The following is a 20,717-nucleotide window of genomic DNA, read 5'->3' on the forward strand; positions in this document are numbered from 1 at the left end:
TTTACTATTATGATTGTAATTTATGTGAACTAAGATTCAACAACTGTTATTACATTCCTTAACTATAAAGTTTTCAGTTTGATACCTTTCTAATACCAACATATAAATACTGTAATACACTGAATGTTTACACTGGATCTCAGCACACTACTGTAAATGTTTAACCATTAAAACAAATTCAGATACTTCCATTTTATGTTATGTTGTGTTGAATAAACAATTCTTAACAGTTTTTAAAAAGTTTATTGTGAAAAAATCAAAAAATATCTATTTAATAGGAAAGACATCAAAGCTAAATATGTACAGTTGCTTCAGTATTTTCATCAACAAGTAACCCCTATAGCTCTACAGACTAACATTTATTCAGCTGTGGTCTGGCCTTAAACTGGGTCATGACCTTGTTTCTTTTTGTCCCCACATTAAAGGGAACTAAAAGTGTGTACCCTCAGAGTAACAAAATCACCAAAGTAAATCAAAATTGGGCGAGAACATTTCAGAGCCTCCATACTGCTGTATCTCTATTTTCTGGCACAATTATACATAACAGTCATATGTAAATACTATCTACATGTTATTTATAATTACAGTCAAGCTTTTACACATTCAGATGAGTCAGCTGCGACCATTGATGTGGCATTGGTCGGCTGTTATCGGTTCCTGGGACTCCTTCCTGCTCCTCTGTAGCTTAGGCATGATTGGAGGTGCAGTGTGACTCACAGTAACGTTTCTATCTGGCTGCAGGTCAAAGAAAAAATCTTGTTGATGCAAAGTCGATTCAGGTTTGAGGTATTCAACATAACCTTGGCACATATAAATATTTCTTGCAAAAACAACCTTTTTCTAGAATAACAAAAGCATGACTGGCTTTAAAAGTGCTCTAATTTCTAGGTGTTTGTCTGATGTTCAAGTGACCATGACATGTTGTATCTCCTACAGCCCAATTTTCTTTTAGTAAACATAATGAAGCATTTTTGAGAGTGGAGCATAGCTGGAGGCAGAATAATTCTCTGAACCAGTTAATACTGGTTAGAAAGTTTTGTGGTTTTCCTAAAACCTACATTAACTGTTTTTTTGGGCCCCATTGGGGCAATAGAAACAAACTACACACAACATTTACATACTTAATTTTAAATGGACTGTATTTTGTGTTTTTATCCTCATTTACCTATTCCCACACCATTACAATTCAATGCAAGGCGCTTGCTTGCATTTCGGGAGCAACTTGGGATTCAATATCTTATTAAAGGACAATTTAAACATGCCCAGGTTTGAACTGCCAACACTGTAATTAATTGCGGTCCGCTCTACCTCCTGGGCCCCAGCCACCTCAATCTCCTATCACCTTTTAAATTGCACTGAAAAATCTTAATAGAATTGGAAAATTATTAAGATACGGTGCAAAAATCAACATTTTTTGGAGTGATGAATGTAAGTCCTTTATTTACCGTCTTTTAACTTTCTTTTGGTCTACACCAACTTGGCTGCTGAGGGAAATATATGGCTCTTTAGCTGCTAAATTCTTCACTATGTTCACCAGCTAGTCTCTTACTAGTCCATAGGCTGATCTACATAGCTCTTCAGACTCTCTTAGCTCCTTGTTTTAACACCCAAACACTATTCTTTACTATTTCGTATTCCTTAAAAGATGTCAAACAGCACAGTCTAACCTTTTGTAATTGAAACATCCAGTTCCGATAATCCTCCGGACAGGTACAAGAGACCTGCAGCGGCTCCACCAGCTCACCTAAAACACAACAGCGAATATGAAATGACTGTATTTCTCACTGCACTTTATTTTGCTATATTGAAATGCTACATTTTGCTTAAAAAAGTATTAATGTCAGATGTTTGCACAGTATACCTATCAGCTCAAACTCCAGCCGTCCAGGCATTGCGGACCTCTCAACTGCTTTGATGCTGTGTCGGGGCAACCTGCCCTGTTAGAGATGAAATAGAACAAATAGAAATGCTTTTAATTGTTCAGAGTTTTCAGTTTACAATTATACCATGATTGTACAAGAAAAAAACTACTGACTGATATGACCTAAGGCATGTGTGAGTTACAAAATGTTCCACCAATGCTGTGTAAAGGTTACAGGGGCAGATAGTTATGCCACAGGGGTTGAGGAGGTATTATTGTGGATTTTTCACATAGTCATTTTACACTACCTCATATCTTGTATTCAGACGCTTGTTGTCCACTGACAGCAGCAGGACGTCTTGAGGGAAGAGAACCATCAGTCTTTCTTGGAGTCCCTGAAAGAACAAAGCCATGTCACTGTTGTATGAACTGTTCAATAAAAAGATAGTACCACTGACAAAATACTGTGATAATTACAATATTCACATGTGCCACAAGTAGCATTTTTTAAGACACAACTGCAGTTAATCACAACGTGTCTTATATTTTTAATTTGGTACATTATTCCAATTAGCATTAATAATATTGTGCACTCCAAGTTAATTAATGTGACATGCTTATGTGGCTATGTTGCTCTTCAGTCGGGGGGGGTGGGGTGGGGGGTGCAAGAAAAACAATTTGTCCTTATTTGGCTTTATTGTGATGATGTAAAGACTGAACTTACAATGTTATCATCATAAATAAAATATGGCCAAATAACCAGAATAAGACCCAAGTTGTAGTGAACCTTAATTATCCTTTAATTCAATAAATAATTTCCACTTCAAGCTTGTATAAATGAGAGACCATAACTGAAAGCCTCTACAGTACATGCCACATTGTGTGCCAGTAGGTCGAATTTAACATAAAACCCGACTTTCATTTACACTTGATTTTCATATACTCTTACAAAAGCAAGAAGTGATCTTGTAAGTGGTGGTTCATCTGGCATCAGGTGGTAAGTATGCAACGCCATGGAGGACATGGGTAAAACATTTTTTAAATCCCTTCGGTTTAATTTGCTGAGAGGCTTTACAGTTTCAGAAGTAAATTTGTTTTCATGCTGACAAATGAGTTATTCTTGCTCTTTAATTATTTTATCCATGCTCATTTGCAGATGTGTAATCCAGTGTGACAGTGTATGTATTACCTGTCTCTGTGTGTTGATGATATGGACCATAGATATGTATCCTGGCTGACCCATGTGCTGTATAGGCGACCCCTCCCACTGCCAAATGGGAGCTTGTAGTAAGTACTTTTTCAGTTCTTCTCTTTTCCAGTGCTCATCACAGGGTAACTAGGAAATAAATACGATATGTGATCAATTTATTCATTACAATTTCACTAGTCTACTTTTTCATGTAGAGTTTTAACCAGATGTACAGCAATTGGTCATTACAAGATAGGAGAGAGCGCAGTGGGAGGGACTCATGGGTTGTGCCGTTGACTTGTATCTCCTGTCTTCTATGTGTTGCATCCATTTCTGTAGCTCTGCAGCACTGGAGCATATGAAGACCTTGGAGTCCAACATTGGACCTGGATGAAAGAGGGAACAACCAGATGCTCAGTACTTAACACTGTATTTAAGTTGGTCTTTTCCGCAGACTCACCGCTGATCTCAAACATGTATGGTGAATGTGACATATTAGGGTCCAGTGAGACAGCTTCCAAGGAAAGTCCAGAAAGAGGAAGGATGCCCTGCGAGAAAAGATAACACAAAGTGTCAGAATAAGATAATGTGCTTTGGCTTTTTCAGAAATGATCATTATGCATTTTTATAATTATTGTCCCCTATAAAGCTATTATGGCTCAAGTGTGGTTGCCGATATACACATCCAGCAGATACTGAGCTCCTATGCTCCTGTCCGACTTCAGTGTTTTTCAACCTGGACCCTATCTGCCAATATTTTTGTGTTGTCAGAGTTTGTGAGAGGAGGGAAAAAAGCATAGCTAAGTATATCTAAAATATTTAAATGTAATCGCTGAAACGTGAAAGGGATGTGAGATTAGATTTCAGAAAAAACATAACATTGCAGCTTGTTTTCAGTGTTCTTGTTCAATACTGGACCAATTTAAAAAAAGTGTTGTCAACATTAGTCACTGTAGACACACAAAAAAAAAGGAAAAATAGGGTCCAAGTTGAAAATACAGAAGTTACCCTTTAAAGTGTGTTTGAATCTTAGCCACTATATTACTTTTTTATTTTTAAGTAAAATGCAACAAAGAATACCTCATAAATGAAGTCTTGTCGAGCGTGGTCCAGGGAAAGGATCAAGAGGTGGAAAGAGAATAACACCAGGAAGTGTTCCCTGGTTTCCTGTTGGGGAAAAAATGAAGGTGTGTGACAACGATTTAACAGCAAACAAGCAGCAAAAGCCAAACATGATGCAGGATCTGGCTCATAGTGTCAGAGTCTCCATCGACAGTTCACACAGGCAATATAATAAAACTACTATTTTTTCTGATAAAAGCTGTTACTTGCCAGACGGAAGTTAAGGGTACTGTATGGAATCTAACAACTAGAGAAGTATTACACACTCACAAACAAATAATATACTATTTAGGATGATGTTTGGGTGGAGCCACACCTCATAACAGCTGACGCCTATGTGTAACCCAGTGTTACCTGTGTGTAGCTGTTGTAGAGAGAGACCAGGGAGGAGTGGATGATCTCTCCATACATGTGGGCAGGTTGGCCCTCCCACTCCCTGATTGGCTGGTAGGAGTAAATCCTGTGATGTAACTCATCTCTGCTCCTGCCCCACAGTACCACCTACAGACACAAAACTGTATCAGCCCATATCTATTGAATATGATTTGTACATTTCAATATTTTGTAGTTTTTCCATTGGTGGGCCATTTCCCCTTAGTTGTAATAAACTGTGTATTTTGCTGCTCTTGCATACTGTATGTTACTAGATGTATTTTTGCCATCTAATGTCACTGCCCCATCAGTATTTTTATGTTGCCACATGTTTTACAGAAAGATGAGTCATGCATTACACAGCACATCAGAGTTTGTCATTGTTATTTGAGCAAAATGTTGCAAAATCAAGTGGATTTGGTATCTAAAATTGTTTGTTTGTTGGGGGTTGGAAGCTTCATCTTTAGACAATTTATCATTCAAGTGGAAAGAAGTGCGAAAACTCAACTTTATTTCCTGTAAAGTTTGAATCACACTAAACAGGGAATACAGAATCTCTTACTTTTGTCATGGAAATTCCTACAGTGTGTAAATAGTGTGTGTCTGGCCTCAACACAAATAACTGTACTGTGGAACAGTGGAAACTGTTCATGTTCATGTGAGGCACATGTCGCCACACTCTGCTTGAGCTCTAAAAAGTGTTACAGTGTTTGTCCAAAGTGAGCCACATGCTGGGTTCTTACTGTGAAAAGTGCATGATAAACTTTCCGCCTGTGTCTTTGCCACACACATACACAATCACACATCAATCATACTCACATCACACATCAAATGCATAGCGACCTCTTGTTCCTGGTGCCGTATTGAAGGCTGGCGCGGTGGTGGCGGGGGCGGATCATCTCTGCTGTTCCTCACTGACAGCTGAAGCCTGCTCTCTCCCAGACTCCACACCCTGAATAAACACATTTCATCAGTCATGTAGCAGCAGTCAATGCTGAGGGAGCATTGGCTCAGTGGTTAGCTGCGTGGCCTCATTGTTGCACGGATGTGGGTTCAGTTGCTGGTCCTGTCTGTGCAATGTGAATGTTAAAGAGCATGTTCTGTTTGGCTCCGTCCTGCAGTTCAACAGATGTGAGTAAGCAGGCCCGAGATTCTAATCAGTCTCAAACTATGATTGTGGACCCTTTTTTGCATGTGTTCCCTAATGGTACTTGTGCTCTGACTGACTGCAGCCCCGGTGAGCCTCATAGAAATAAATAGGGATTGAAGAGCAACAGCATATCACAATTTAAATGAGGTCTTGATCCTCCTTCAGCCCAGCTGCAGACAGACGTAATCAGATTACAGTAGTCAGACCAGAGACAGACCCCCCTTTACTGCCATATTTTGTAGCCAATGCCGCACATACTAATTCCAAGCAGGTTCTGAATGTGTACTGTAGTGTAAAATACATGGGAAAAAGTGTCAAATAGTCAAAACAATCATGCATACAGAAAATGGTTGATTTTTTACTATGATATTTATGTTAAGTATTGTCCCACAATGCAATGCACAAAGGAAGCAGAGGAGCTTCTCAAAATAGATGATATGCAGATAAATGATATACCCCAAATAACATTGTAACCAGGAAGCGGACAACATCCTACTACTACTATTTTAAGAAACTAATGCCATAAATAAGCAATGACATGGTGGCACCTCTCAGGGTTTCTGGCTCAGTAACTCTGAGTGTGTTTATGGAGAACATTGTTAGATGTACTTTGGTAAATCTTTCTTTGGACATATGTTGACCTCTGCTTGCTGGATCAATATGTGAAGCTCCTTATGAATCTCAATGGATCATTTTAAACTGGAGTCAAAGCTGTTTTTAAAAAGGTATCAGTCGTGAGGCCACTAATGATAAATGTATTTCCGTATTGAGTTTTTATTTATTCTTTATAGGGGCCTATCTACAGGCTCACATTGCAATCTTAAGATATAAATGCTTGCATGTGACATTGGTCCATGCCAAAAACATGAATTTAGTATAATGATGAAAAACATAAAAATGAAAACGTGTGGCCGATGGTAGCAAGAAGAAGCATTACATTTTTGAAAATACTTTACGCTTTCCCTTTGTAAAGTTTAATAAGCAGTTCCGTTTCAAATTCATAGTTTGACTGATGTTGAGTCAAAATCAGTAATTATGGCAATTAGTAAATTGTACTTTATACTAAGTGACAAACAGTCACTAGTGATATAGTGTATATCTATTTGAAAGTATTCATCTCCATAACATCTTTGTCTGTGAATGGGCTGCGACCATAAGTAGTAATCTATCAGATAAGTAGTAATCATTGAATAGCCACACATAAGAACTGGTAGTTACTATTGCAATTATCCTCTGGTAATCCTTCAGCCTTAGAACAAAAGGGGATTTGTCCCGCCCTGACTCTGTATTAAACCCCTCCATGCTTCAGCCATTTTCTTATAGTAAGCTGATAATCACGTCAGTGCAGCATCACAGAGTCCACAAGTTCATGTTTAGTAAATAGGAGCCAATTAGTTATCCAGTCTTGTTCTTCTGCTGTGTGCTGATGAGTGGAAATCATATGGATGTAATGTGTTGTTCTGCAGGTGTTTAATCGTGGTTAAAGGGATTTGTTTTTTTTCTGCTCTGCATTACATTTTACAGCTACAAATGATGACGCATGACATGCCAAAGAAAAACCACAGAGGTTGAGAGAGAAGCTGCTAAAATACTTTATTCACTTCCCAGAGTGACTGCTTCCTCCTGCTGCACTCACTGACACGTAAAACCACATTTAAACAAGCTTTAAAGGTACTCTCTTTAAAGCTGTGATGATAAACACACAAAATTGACTCAATCTGCATTTTGTTTCCAGGATCCAAGAACAGTCATAACTGTGTAAATTCCCCACCTTTAATTTTCTATTTCGGAGCAGTTCTCAGCTTTAAATTATAAAAGTTATAATCATGTCTTACCCTAAATTGTCTCCAGAGAGTTCCAGGAGCTCGATCTCATCAGGGCCCACCTCGTCCACTCCAGTATGCCTCTGGGTCACACTGCAGCATCCCATGTCGGACGAGGAGTCTGTCCCTCTCCGCCTGTCTCAGCTTCTAGTCCACACACTGAGCACCATCTGCCCAGACTGTCATCCCTGCTGTGTGTGAGTGTGTCACACTTAAACCACAGAGATAACAGAAACACGGGGGCTGGTTGGGTCCGAAAGAGGATATTGTGCGCTAGAGAAGAGAAGGGAGGGGGCAGTGTCACTAGGCACTAGTTCCCCCTTTTTGCCAGCATGTAGTTTGAATTTAAATAAAGAACGAAAGGTGTCAAAGACTTTGAAGAGGAATTGAAGATAAAAATGTAAAAAAGTTTTTTGTAGAGTCACAGCGTTGTAGTTGTTCCTTCCTTCCTGTCAGTTGGCTGTCTGCAGAGAACTAAGCCGTTTCCTCAGTGGTTTTTTTCTATTGACAGTCTGAACTCACAACTGGAACTGACGCTTTACCATGACACATAAAAACTGCTTCTATTGTTAATTAAAGCTTACCATTTGTAGATGTAAAAATGCAGCTGCTTCAGTTCCTAAACCTCTTCATGTTGATCAGTAAGGCTCTGATGCTCCCAGCCTCCTCGTTGAGAAGCATTTAGATGAAGCAAGCGTCCTGTTGGGACATATGGGAACAGTGTTTACATGCAGAACTCATGAATATTGATAAACAGGGGGAATAATTATGAGTTATGAAATAGAGAGGTAAAGGGCTGCAGTCAAAACAGCAAGTCACAACAACTGTAGCTGTGTGTTGATCTTCCTGGTTAAAGTTACAGTAAGATGGTGGGAGGGTTTGTACACAATCACATATGAGTGTTTCTGGCTTTCCACAGGGCAGGAGCTGTTTCTGTGAAGTGAGGCGACTTGATGTAAGATGACTGACTAATATATATTCCATGTGTCTTTCTGCTTTGAATAAAGTAAACAGGTCTACCCTTAATACACTGTACAATGGCATTTTACGACATACTACACTATAACTTTTCATGAGACAATATTATATCATTTTTGTGACTTTTTATGACATTCTATACAATTACTTTTTGCAACTTTTACTTTGCAAAACTTTTTAATGGCTTCTTTGACTAACTTGTATGACTTTTTTAATGAATTCTTTTTAGACTTACTATATTACTATTTATGACTTTATTCAACTTACTATGGTTTTACTTTTTTGACATACTGATTTCTAACATTTCATCATACTAAACAATACTTTTTTAAACGTATTATACTAGGACTTCTTTTTGGAGATACAATATTATATAATACTTGTTGGGACATGTTAAACTATGGCATTTTCATGCCTTTTTTGACATACTATTCTATGGCTTTTTATCAACTTTTTTTATCATTACTTTTTTAAATGAACTATAACTTTTCTACATACTTCACTATGACTTCTTAGAACTTTTTTTGAGTAACAATACTATGACCTAAATGTTCTATGTAATAACTTTAGATGGCATTTTATAGATTACTAGAATATGATTTATTATGGCTTTTTATGACATTCTATGACTTTATTTTTTATTTTTTTACGTCTAACTATACGATAGCTATGTATGAACTTTACCATGAGTTTTTTTTAAATACAGAAGGACAACATTCTATACTACCTTTTTCACATATAATGCTCTGACTCCCCCCCCCAAAAAAACATTTTTGTTGATAATGACATAGAATACTTTTTCTTTTTAATGACTCTTTTGAAATTAATATACTTTGACAATTTTTATGACTTTTCAACATTCTTTAATATGACTTTTTATGATTTTTTTAGGAAATTTGTTTTACATTTTTTCAAGATACTATAATATGTCTTTATCTCGACACACTGTACTATGACTTTTTTTATAACTTTTTTTGACATACTATACTATGACTTTTTGGACATACTATACTATGACTGTTATCACTTTATTCGGCTTACCAAACTATTACTTTTTCATGACTATTTCTGACCTTCAATACTTTGATTTTTTATGACTTTTTTGGACATACTAAATTGTGACTTTATTTGACTTACTAAACTTTTAGTTTTTCATTTCTTTTTTGGACATACTATACTACGACTTAATTCAACTTACTAAACTATGACTTTTTCATGACTATTTTCGCCATATTATACTATGACTTTTTTCGACTTTCTAAACTATGACTTTTAAATCCTTTCTTTCGCCATAATATACTATGACTTTTCTTAATATATAATATGACTTTTTTGACTTATTATAGTAAGACATTTTTACAACTCTTTTTCAACATACTATACTATGATGTTTTTTACATACTGTACTATGACTTTCTAAAGATATTTTTCGACTCACTATACTAAGATTTTGATATTCATGACTCATTTTGACAGAGTATGCTTTGATTTTTTTTCGACATACTGTCCTTTTTCCAAGTTTTTTCGCTATATAGTATAGTGTCCCAAAGAATGTCGATAATAGTTTTTTAAAAAGTCAGTATGTCAGTATACAGTTCTCTTTATAAAGAAAGATCATGGAGGGAGCAGTGAAGTGTTTTTAAAATAGAGAAGCATGGCCACCAAATAAAACACAAAACAACCACTGAAGAAATTGAGACAATATTGTCCAAGGTGGAGGGCAGAAAAGCCACACTTCCCAGAAGTATTTCTTTTTAAAAGAGTCTTGGGCTGCAAATAGGTGAATGTTTTCCTGGGATACGGACTATGGTTTGATATCATAGTTTATGCAAAAAGAAAAAATATTCACCAACCAGGGGAAAATAAGGAAACAGATGGAGGAGGACAAGGATCATCCGATCTATCAGCCCAAGATGAGAGCCTCGCTGCAATTATTGCACAACAGCCAGCCGGGCCTTCATCATTTTTGCATGTGCATGGTCTGAAGCAGTTCTAAATTTGTTCACAGAGTTAGAAGAAATTCAAGAACCAAAATACTGATGAATCCCAGATTTGACCATAAATCATTCTTACGCACAGTTTAGGCAGAGACTTTGTGAATGAGGCCCCATGACTTTTTTAAGGACCTCCAACTCCCTCAAATTCAAAAACCTGACACGGCATAGTTTGAGCCAAGGATCAAGGTGAATTACTGTTACAACACTGAGAATGTTCATAATGAGAACTAGCAGGATTTACAGAACCTCACAGACAACAACTTAAAACAGAGAGGCTGAAATGTGTGAACATTTCAGTTGGACTGCATTGCAGTGATGGCAGTCTATGTGGTCTCTTGCCTTCTTTAACACAGAAAATTAAAACAATATATTGTGTGATCGATATATTTCTGTTCTATTTCTTAAATCATCAATTCAACCACTTTCAATGACCCACATCTATTTATGTATATTTTCAGAAACATTCTTTCGGATTTTTCCATGAATTCACAAACTTTCAAAGACCAGTGGGAACCATGTTATTGTAATATTAAACATCCCCAGATGTCCAAATGGTGATCTTTTTCTATACAAAGCTCTACAGATCCCAGCTGTTGCTTTTAATGCATCACAGTTCCTCTTCTGTCTCATAAACCAGGCTGTTTTTGTCCTCTTTGAGCTCTTCTTCACATTCTTTTCCACAGAGCGGAGGTCCAGAATGAGGAGGGAATGTTGTCATTGTCTCTGGAAAGCCACAGTCGGTGATCCCTGGTGACGTTAGCAACATAATTATAGTCTTCTGCTGAGGCTTAGAGTCCTTCAAGTGATCTGCAGCTTTTGAATAATCATGCATAGTACATTTGCTTAGCTTGAGTTCAACCCGATGCCTGGGATTCTTATTCCTAACAGTTTGTATGCTGTGGCAGCTGCTGTGTAAATGTGAAGATCCCTGCACTGATGGAGAGTTTTGATGTAAAAGTGAGGGGGCTGTGGAGGTGGTGGGACACTGGACAGACTTTGAACTACCTTTTCCTTTCCCACTTGCTGAGACATTCACATTATCAAGGGGTGATGAGGCCACAATTTCCCCCTCTGTCCCTGACTTACAACTTTTGGGTTCAGTCTTTTTGGTGCTTTTCGGGTTGAATTCACTGCTTGTGTCGCTCTTGCTGCAGGCTAGCAGTAAATCAGGAGGAAAAACTCTGTTGTAAAGCAACACAAAGTCCCTCTGACTGGCCAAAGGAAGAATCCTTTGATTGAGACGACGCTTGTTGAAGATCTCCAGAGTTAAATCTAGAGCATGAAGGAGGGACAGCAGTTAAAGAACAAATTAGAAAAGTAACATATTTAATACAGGAAAATATGACTGTACCATTAATGCAGTGAAATGAGGTGAAAACATTTTTGTTTGAGTGTGCTATTAAATTGACTTAAACTTCTACCTGAACCTGAATAAAAAAGTAACTTGAAAATAAAGAAATGTTTTTTAAATCTACATAGATGTGATAACGTAAGCTCACCCAGCGTCTCCTCAACAGTGCTGGGTATCACCTCCTTCAGCACCTCACAATTGGTATGGAGAGCTGGATTACAGTTCATCTCCAACAGCCAAACCTATTATAGACATGAAGACACGATTAGTCCAAAACACATGCACATTAACACACCGGTTGAAAACTGGCCGCCATCCAGATATACAGCCACGTATCACCCACCTTGAAGTCCTCATCGACCATAAAGTCGCAGCCAATCAAGTCAAAGAAGCCCAGGCGGCAGTGAAGTTTGTATTTGACTGCCAAGAAACACTGGGTCATTATCTGCTGCATGCGCTTCTGATGCATGGAGAGGAAAAACAACCAGACTGTCAAACTAAGCTTAAGTTACATACAATGTAGCAGTTTCTTTCAGCAGCCATTTTGGATCTCGTCAGCTCTTAGCAACAATAATGTTAACTTTTTCATTCAATCATCACATACATTGTATACATGCATGATATGTGACCTCTGCATTTAACCCATCCTAAGCATTCAGAGCAATGGGCCGCTGCTGGGGAACAACTTGGGGTTCAGTGTCTCTTATGATGGCATTTCAAAATGCATACAGGAAGTGCTGGAGATCAAACCGTTAATCTTGTGGTTAAAGGAAATCCCCCCTCCGCGCTGCTTTCTGAAAATTTGTGGTTGCATTTCTTCAAAGATTTATTTATCTGCTCTTTTTAAATGATTGGAAAAATGCTCCAAAGAAATAAGGGAGCAGCATTTAACCTCTTTTTCTGGATCTGTACCATCTAAACTTAACATACATTAAGTTAGTTTAGTCAAAAGTACGCAAATGTCAACGACATTGAAAAATAACACTGCTATTTTATAATCTTCAGTTCACGTTAGCCATCTGTCTTCATGCCACTAACCGTCCCTGTACACCGGGCTTACACTGTAAATTTGCTAGTGTATTAGATGATTAACCATTGTTTGTTAAGGAAGGAGCTTGCACATAGCACTGGTGGGCAAAAGCATCTTTCTCCTCACACAATATAAAGCATTAGCATAGAAGCTATGATCAGTCACGGCAATTTCACAGATCAGATTCACAGATTTTTTATAATTTAATAAATTTGACCACAATTTGTCTAACCTGAAGGATTAGTTCAACATAAAATTAAATTATCACTCTTAAATGATATAATGCTAAAATCCATTATATGTACAATTGGTTTGTGATTAAAAAAATGTAAGTAATTCTAATGGCATTCACTTTTCATTTCTACATAGATGACTTTAATAACAGATTTTTTTTTTCTTAAGTGTGCACAGTATGTTCTCTCCAACAGATAATAATTCAAATGAGTACATTGTACTGTTTTTTGTACTGTAAAGCACTGTGAATAAAAATAACCACCAAACAGCACATGATAGTATTGTTAACAATAACATGATGCATCCTCAGACTGGAGTGAGATCATCCAAGCCTAACCCCAATCTCAATTAGCTGCAAGCGCCAACAACCAATTTATAATGGTAATTGGTCCCAGAGAGCGACAACACACTGCAATACTCACTGCAAAGGCGCCCAGCACCCAGTCCCTGGGCAGACCCTTGGCAACCCGAAACCTGTCGTTGACGTAGGTGTTGAAGCTCTCCATGGACCAGACAGTGTCCTCCTTCAGCTGGCTGTACAGAGGGTTCTTCTTCTGCATGTACTGGAGATGGACAGCAGGGGGACCAGAGACACATGAAACAGTCAGCAGGAGCCCAGAGACAGTTAATGCCACAGCTAATGCTTGATCTATTCAACCTCTCTTTAAATAAAGGAGGACAAGTATGCAAAGAAGGATGGGATGCAAATATCTTGACCTTTTTTAACTGGTGTTAAATGGAAGTTTACATGGCATGTGTGAATTAATTATAGAATGCCTTTAAACCCCCAAAATGAACAGTGATTTCAGTCTAGTTCCCAGTTCTTTTTATTCAATGCAGGCATACCGGTGATTGACATGCAGGGTTGTGGTTTGACCCCAGACCACTTAATGGTTGAAATTATGTCTGCGTAGAATAAAAAAAAAGGAATTAAAGAAGCAGTGTGTGGGGATTGTTCAGCTTTGCACTTAAGATAATTATCACACAGCAATTGCACAGAAGGGGATATCTGCCAAAGTCTACAGGATATTTCTAATTCAGATGGCTAAATCTTATAAGCTTTATATTTATGGATAAATATAATATTCACTTACATTGAAAGTACATACAAAGGCCAGTATGAACAGAAGGAGCGATTACAGCATTTATCAACTTTCACCTGCTAGTTAACCCTATATATTTTGAGTTTGAACAGTATTTACCGTACCTGATTTGTCAGGTGGGCAGACAGGTTGTTGGAGCTGGGGTCGTAGAGGTCACAGGTCAGACGCACATATCCGTGGCGAAAGAAGACCATGTAAGGTGCAGTGCAGGCGATCATAAGGAAAGAGCGCACGTCAAACTTTTTCCCTTTCAGGAGCAGCGGCCTCTTGATGTAACTGAGGGCAAAATGTCAATTTAATTCAAAGTTTTCAACAGCTACATCAACATTTCTATAGGAAAATGAAATCTTTCATTTGTCGAGAAGATGTTGCCTTTTTGGAGACATAAAATATGACATGATATTTATTCCAACAACCCAATAGTTACGTATGTTCACCCACTGTTGGACAATGCGGGCCTGGGGCTGCCTGTGGTGCATCGTCTTGTTGGACTTGCTGTCTTCCGCGTGCTGCAGCTTCAGTCTGAAGGCGGCTATGTCCTCCTGGCTCTTCATCAGAAAGATCCCTCTGCCTTGGTTCAGACCCGTTGGCTTACAGATCCACATGTGACTCTCATTGTTGCTCACACCTGGTAACGGTCATGAAGGGACATCAGGTAAATCAACAATCTCTGATATACACAGGTATGAAATATAAAGTCCTTCTCTGTAAAGAGACAGTTTGAAGGAGACTTCTGTATTTTTCTGTTGTGTTCTGGGGTGTCCTGTGATATATTTTTTCTATTGTTGTGTCTTTCTGCTCTGTGTAATTCTGTTATATTAACTTCTTTATTTTATGAATGACAATGAGAACTGTTTCTGAAATCTTAAGGACACCATGGGTGCTTTCCGCCACTTTATTTGAGTGTTTGAATTTTAAAAAATGAACAAAAGACTGCCACATGTGTAAATTAACGTTGTGCAGCAGTGGAACTTACTACAACATGTAAATGCTCCTTACATGTTAATACATCAGTTGTAATAAAACAATGTATGTATAATATAACTCTGACAGATGCTATCATACCGTATAATGAGTACTTTTGCAGCTATAACTATGAAAGCAGGAATTGTATTCATAATGAAGTATTCTCACTTTGAGGTATTGCATTTTTAACTAATTATCAATATTTCCCACACCACTGGCAGAGATGATGCTTTCAGACAGATTTTACACACAGCTTTGTCAGTTTTTGTGTTCTGATCTGTTCTTTGCTCTTGTCTTCTTTTCCACTGATTTATCAGTCACCCAGAGATCTAAACCAGCTGTCTGTGTCTTTCTCCTGTTTACATAGTGATAACCATGTTTGTCATAACCTGCACACCACTTATCATAATGTCTGTTCAGTATTACTACAAACTATACAGAAACCAGTGGTTCATGTCATCTCCAGTCCTTAAAATGTTTTCAGCTTTAATACTAAATGTATTTTATTTGCTTCAGTCCTGTTCGGTGCTGAAGCAGATCCACATCCAAATCCTGTTGAGCGGCTCTCCTCGTGTTTGTGTCTCAGCCCTGCCCTCTGCTGACTCATCTCTATGGCAACAGCATGTTCCCCTGGTGATTTAATCAGGGCCTTATGGGAGGTGAAGTGCATTATTTTCCAACGTCCTCAGCCTCTTGATTAAACAATCACCAAGGCAACTGTTGTCTTAACACTGCCAAGCACAAACTATTATTTCTTTCATTACCGGATGTATGATAAGTCCAGTTGGATTGATCTCATTTTAAAACTGGAGCCTTCTAAATAAACACAAATCCAGTTAAACCAGTGTTGTGTTGTTATTACATCAGGATGCTACTGACGTCGTTCTATTCTACTAGAGGTTAATGTGGGTGAGATGTTTGAGCATTTTACCCTCCTGCTGGGCGAAGAAGGCCTCCCTCTCTTCCTTCACATCCATGCGGAAGGTAGTGGGAATAAACTCCTCCATTTTCAGCCTCCTGTGAGGTACACAAAAGCAAGGAAGGTGCACAAATGAATGGCTGTGTGTCTTCAGCTGATTGAACCTGCCGTTAGAGCAGGATAGAAATCAGAATCAGAATTATGATAAACTGTGTAATATATTGACAATCAAAAGCCTCCGGAGTTTTCTTATATTACATAAACTCCCCCTTCATTTTTAACATCAAAATCCTGTGTGTTGAACAAACCCAACCTGTGTTTTATTCCTCAAATGATTCATAATCTAGATTACTGCTGACCACCTTTCAAAGCATGCTGTAGTGCTCTACATGTTAAATACATACCTTTCTGACATCAATGTTTCCTATTGATGTATTTAACTGCAGTATGAAAACGTACTTGAGCCTAATAATACAGTGATCATCAAGATTGCTTTAAATGTTTGAAAAGTTACATTGTCGTGTGTGGTATGACATGTGTGCTGTCAGCACAGATTGATTCAGATCCCAGAGATAATGGTCACTGATGGATTGTGAAGTCTTACATCTCTAAAAATTGATTTTTGAATATATAAACTTGGCAATTACTTCAAAAACTGTTGAAGTAATTAAAAAGTAATAATTTATTAGTAAACTAATTAATTATTGTAAGAACACCTACTTTTACTGTATGTGAGATACTTATAAGTAAATGATTTTGATCTTGCATTATTTACATCCAGGTTCTTCCTTACCATTGCTGGAGCATCGCTACATTTGTTGGCACATTACAGCCAACAGCTAAACCTTTAACCAAAATGTTTATTGCCGTGTAAGAATACATGTTTGTCCTATTACATGCACATGACATACAAACATGCTTGCATGCACAATTAGTGGTCAAAATCTCCACAAGGTACCTTTTACTTCTTTGCCTTGAAATAGGACTTGAGGCTTGCTTGTTGTTGTTTTTTTTATGGGTGGTTGCTATTAAACTGTACTGTATTATAAAAGGTTTGTCATAATTTTTTACATCTTATTCCCTTCGAGGAGTGCTTTGATATACGACTTATTTCTTTTCACCAGATATTTCATGTGCAGGTTACAATAGTTAGGTTGTTAAAGTGTTTTCATTTACTATCAATAATTATAGTTTATATAAGAGACACACATAATACTCAATACCAATCATGCGTGAATTGAAGGCCAGATTTCTAATGAGGCCGGTTTGCCATGTTTATCAAATAGTGTCAAAGGCTGATATGTCTTTTAATCAGTATTTAAAGAGCCAGGCCTATTTTGAACCTCCATGATGGCACCAGATTGTTGCTAGGAGATAATCACACAACTATACATTCTGTAAAGGAAATAGCTGTTATATCTCTCTGTTTTTAATACACACAACCTCAGTGCTTGGCCGTGGTTGACTTTGCTGCAGACCCGCTCATACTCCCGCAGACTGCTGACGAGGCCGATCTTGGTGGTGAGCACCTTGTTGTTGGGAATCTGGTATACCAGCTGTTCACCTGGGAACAACACATGCAGATGTTTGAGTCTACTTGCAGAGAATAGATGGCAATAAACCTCTTTCTACTAAAAGAAACCAACATTTTGGTACTTTTTTACAGTTCACAGTAAAATACAGCATTCAGATTGTGTCTTGTAATCATTATAGCACTGGACCTTCTCTGAAGTTACAGTAGGTGGCTGGTGATTTGGTCTCACACCACTTGAGTTTAAAATCCTGCCTGTGCTTGTTGTCAATCCTCTTCCATCCTCTGCTCTCACAGTAACCACTGACTCTAAAGGAAAACGCCCAAAAGAAACCAATCACACTTCTGTATTCATCAGACAATAATCCAGAGATCAGGTGTAAAACCAGGGTTTTGACTAATAATATAAATAATTGGCCCAAAACAAAATATGCAGCTGGTGAATAATGTTTTTTGATAGCCTGAAAGTAAATCTCTCCTTAGAAATCATCACTTTTCTTAACCTTTGTATTCCTAAATTAAACTTAAATTGATATGTGATCACATTTGACTGATTGAATTATCTAAAATCCAACAGATTATTGATCATTTATTTCATATTTCTCTACTTACATTTCAGCCCCATTGGCTCCTCCAAAGAAGTAGAAAGGCCCAGGCCCCCGAGGCTCCTCTGCCTGCTGCTGCCTGTACCGGTCTGGGTAGGAGCAGGTCAACAAGCCCTTGGGGAAGGACCTCCGGAGGAATCGCTCCTTCGGGCCGGCACCTGATACTTTTACATACAAACACCCAGAAATCATGCATGCACACAGACACTTATACGAAACGCATAAGCTCTATCACTATGTACATGTTAATGGTGTTGATGAATTGTGCTTTGTTATGCTCTTATAAAGGATCAACATATGGAAAGAGTAACAAATTACATCACACTTGACGTCCCGCTTTCCCCTCCACACACCTGACCCTCTATCCCGGCTTTTCTGGTTGATCGTCATATGGGGAAACCTCTCCCTCTCTTTCTGAGTCTGTGTCTTCTCCCTCTGGACCCGCTCTAGCCCACCTTCTGGTGTCGCTTCTTGCATGCCATTATGTTTAGGTGACAAAGTCTGTTTCCCTCCTGGCTCCTCCTGTCCCAAGCTTCCTTCAGGCTGGTTGTCCCCACAGGGAACCTCAACTTCTTCCCTTTCTGCTTCGTCCCCTTGTGGCCTCTCCAGTCCGGTCTCCTCTGCCTGGACTTCACTGCAGGGATCCACCCAGCACGCAGATGTCATCTCCTTGTGCTGGTGCAGATTGCTAGTTATGGCTGAAAATGTTCCAAAAAGATGTTTTACAGGCAGGATCATTCCTAAAGGCTTTGACAATCCCCTGATTTTCCTCTGTTGCCAACGCAGCTCATAGTTTTCAATTATCCAGCAAATATCTCAACATGTATGGATGAGTTGGAACAAAATGCCTCAACAACTTTGGTACAGATATTTATCTCCTCCTCAGTAAACATTTTGCAGACCCCTAACTTTCCTAATCAGCAAGTTTACATTTTTAATTTGTCTGATATTTTGACAGGAATGCCTGCAAAACTAATAACATTACCACCATCATCAACTGTACTGTGTGTTTGAGCTATTTCATTCTAATTATATTAATAATAATAATAATTTAAACTAATTAGAAAAATGTTAAACACACTAATTGTACTGTACTTAAGTACTTAAGTGCAGCCTCACAGAGGAGGAGCATGGCTGTAGACACTATGTGCATGTAAAAAACTATGCACTTGACCTTCGCTTAGGGACATGGATATTTGTAGTTCCCAGAGTGGTGGTCCCTTTCCTTGAGCAACACTGTCGTGCTGAAAAGTCAAAATCTGACAGACAGATTGCTATGAAATTTTCAATTTATGGTCCCATTGTAATATAATGAACGTATTACATTTCCTCCAGCCCCACCATCAGCCTTAAATGTTAAGGCATACTACCAATAAAACTCTTTGTATAGTTTTGTTCGGTTTAATCTGACAGGTAGGGGTTTTCAAAGACACTGTGGACATCCGGACATCCCATCATCCCCCCAAGACAAACACACGTTTAGGCTATTCTATATAATCTTCTTTAAAAAACTAATGCAATACTTTTTTTCCACTTCCTGTAACTGAGCCTCCCCTGAAATTCTCTGAGGCCCTGCTAGGGAGGTCTCATTAATATAACATTTGGCAAACCTGAGAAATAAAAAATAACAAAAGTGTGAAGAAAATGTGCTACTTTAAAATAAATGTGGTGTTTTGTTTTGAGAAGACAGGAGCTGAACTCTGACCTGATTGTAGGTACGTTTAGAAGCAAAGGGGTTTACCTGCAACTCCAGAGTCCCTCACAAGGACAGCCAGACTCCATAAAACCCCTCTTCTGCCATGTGCACTCAACCTTGCAGTCCGAAGGCAAGGCCCGACACAAACAGCAAACCCAAAGACTGAAGGACAGACTTGAAAGAGGTGAAATCACATGGTGTGTCAGCAGTTTAACCCACTAAAATCAGCCGTAGTCGATCACACTGCTAGTATGCAAACCCACTAGAGCAAAGTAAACAATCACCGGTTACTCTGGTAATGGGACCCTTAGCAACAGTTGCCGCTTGCAGATTGAAACAACAGCAGCTCAAGACAAACCAACTACTCAAGATTATGTATCCCACACCTACCCGACCTCTAACTTTAGCTTCATTTAATATTAATTGCCTGTTAGCCTCTGTTGTGTGAACCCTGTGGTAACATGAGAGCAGAGTGTCAATCAAAATGGATTTGCCAGTTTTGGGGGGTATTATATCACACCAAAAGCAAAATAATCATTTCTACAGGCTCTCTGACATACAAAAAGTCAATTTAAGAAGTCTCATAAAAAAACAGAAAATGATGTCCAGGGTTCATATGTTAATGTAGATAAAATGGTATCTACCTTATATTTTATACTTGTTGTTTGTATCTTATGGTGCCCAACATCTATAGGTCCATTTTACACACTGAAAAGCAAAGCCTGAATGGTTATTTATACATTACAAGTAGAAAAGTTATATTCTGCTTCAGATTCTGTAAGAAAAGTGT

General features: G+C 38.3%; 2 protein-coding genes across 3 annotated transcripts; both read right to left on the reverse strand.

Annotated features, from left to right (window-relative positions):
- Positions 1-227: 227 nt before the first annotated feature.
- LOC129100200 (pleckstrin homology domain-containing family N member 1) lies at positions 228-8,151 on the reverse strand. 2 transcript variants are annotated; one of them, XM_054609773.1, is made up of 12 exons: positions 8,102-8,151; positions 7,530-7,790; positions 5,364-5,496; positions 4,527-4,673; positions 4,131-4,217; positions 3,511-3,598; positions 3,300-3,436; positions 3,051-3,197; positions 2,170-2,256; positions 1,862-1,937; positions 1,668-1,744; positions 228-735 (listed from the first exon to the last, which is right to left on the reverse strand). In XM_054609773.1, the coding sequence occupies exons 2-12, from the start codon at positions 7,622-7,624 to the stop codon at positions 613-615; spliced, it is 1,197 nt and encodes a 398-aa protein (XP_054465748.1). In that variant the 5' UTR covers positions 7,625-7,790; positions 8,102-8,151; the 3' UTR covers positions 228-612. The 2 variants fall into 2 exon arrangements, with proteins under 2 accessions (XP_054465748.1, XP_054465749.1); XM_054609774.1 differs by lacking the exon at positions 8,102-8,151 and having other exon boundaries at positions 5,388-5,496; positions 7,530-7,957.
- Positions 8,152-11,099: 2,948 nt separating this feature from the next.
- Positions 11,100-18,897, reverse strand: ttll10 (tubulin tyrosine ligase-like family, member 10). Its single transcript, XM_054608611.1, has 12 exons — positions 18,585-18,897; positions 18,239-18,395; positions 17,817-17,935; positions 17,539-17,659; positions 16,108-16,193; positions 14,652-14,838; positions 14,315-14,486; positions 13,530-13,670; positions 12,187-12,303; positions 11,992-12,085; positions 11,579-11,764; positions 11,100-11,239 (listed from the first exon to the last, which is right to left on the reverse strand). The coding sequence occupies exons 1-12, from the start codon at positions 18,895-18,897 to the stop codon at positions 11,100-11,102; spliced, it is 1,833 nt and encodes a 610-aa protein (XP_054464586.1).
- Between the last annotated feature and the right edge of the window lie 1,820 nt (positions 18,898-20,717).

The sequence above is a fragment of the Anoplopoma fimbria genome, chromosome 12 (genome assembly GCF_027596085.1).
Source record: "Anoplopoma fimbria isolate UVic2021 breed Golden Eagle Sablefish chromosome 12, Afim_UVic_2022, whole genome shotgun sequence".
Classification (NCBI taxonomy): domain Eukaryota; kingdom Metazoa; phylum Chordata; class Actinopteri; order Perciformes; family Anoplopomatidae; genus Anoplopoma; species Anoplopoma fimbria.

Coding starts and splice junctions, on each gene's coding strand:
- LOC129100200 (XM_054609773.1), bottom strand. CDS start 7,624: ATGGGATGCTGCAGTGTGACCCAGAGGCATACTGGAGTGGACGAGGTG. Junction 3,599..4,130: donor GACAAGACTTCATTTATGAG/GTATTCTTTGTT, acceptor CTTTTCTCGCAG/GGCATCCTTCCTCTTTCTGG. Junction 736..1,667: donor GGATGTTTCAATTACAAAAG/GTTAGACTGTGC, acceptor TTTGACCTGCAG/CCAGATAGAAACGTTACTGT.
- ttll10 (XM_054608611.1), bottom strand. CDS start 18,897: ATGACATCTGCGTGCTGGGTGGATCCCTGCAGTGAAGTCCAGGCAGAG. Junction 17,936..18,238: donor GGAGCCAATGGGGCTGAAAT/GTAAGTAGAGAA, acceptor GTTTTCCTTTAG/AGTCAGTGGTTACTGTGAGA. Junction 17,660..17,816: donor CTACTGTAACTTCAGAGAAG/GTCCAGTGCTAT, acceptor TGTTGTTCCCAG/GTGAACAGCTGGTATACCAG.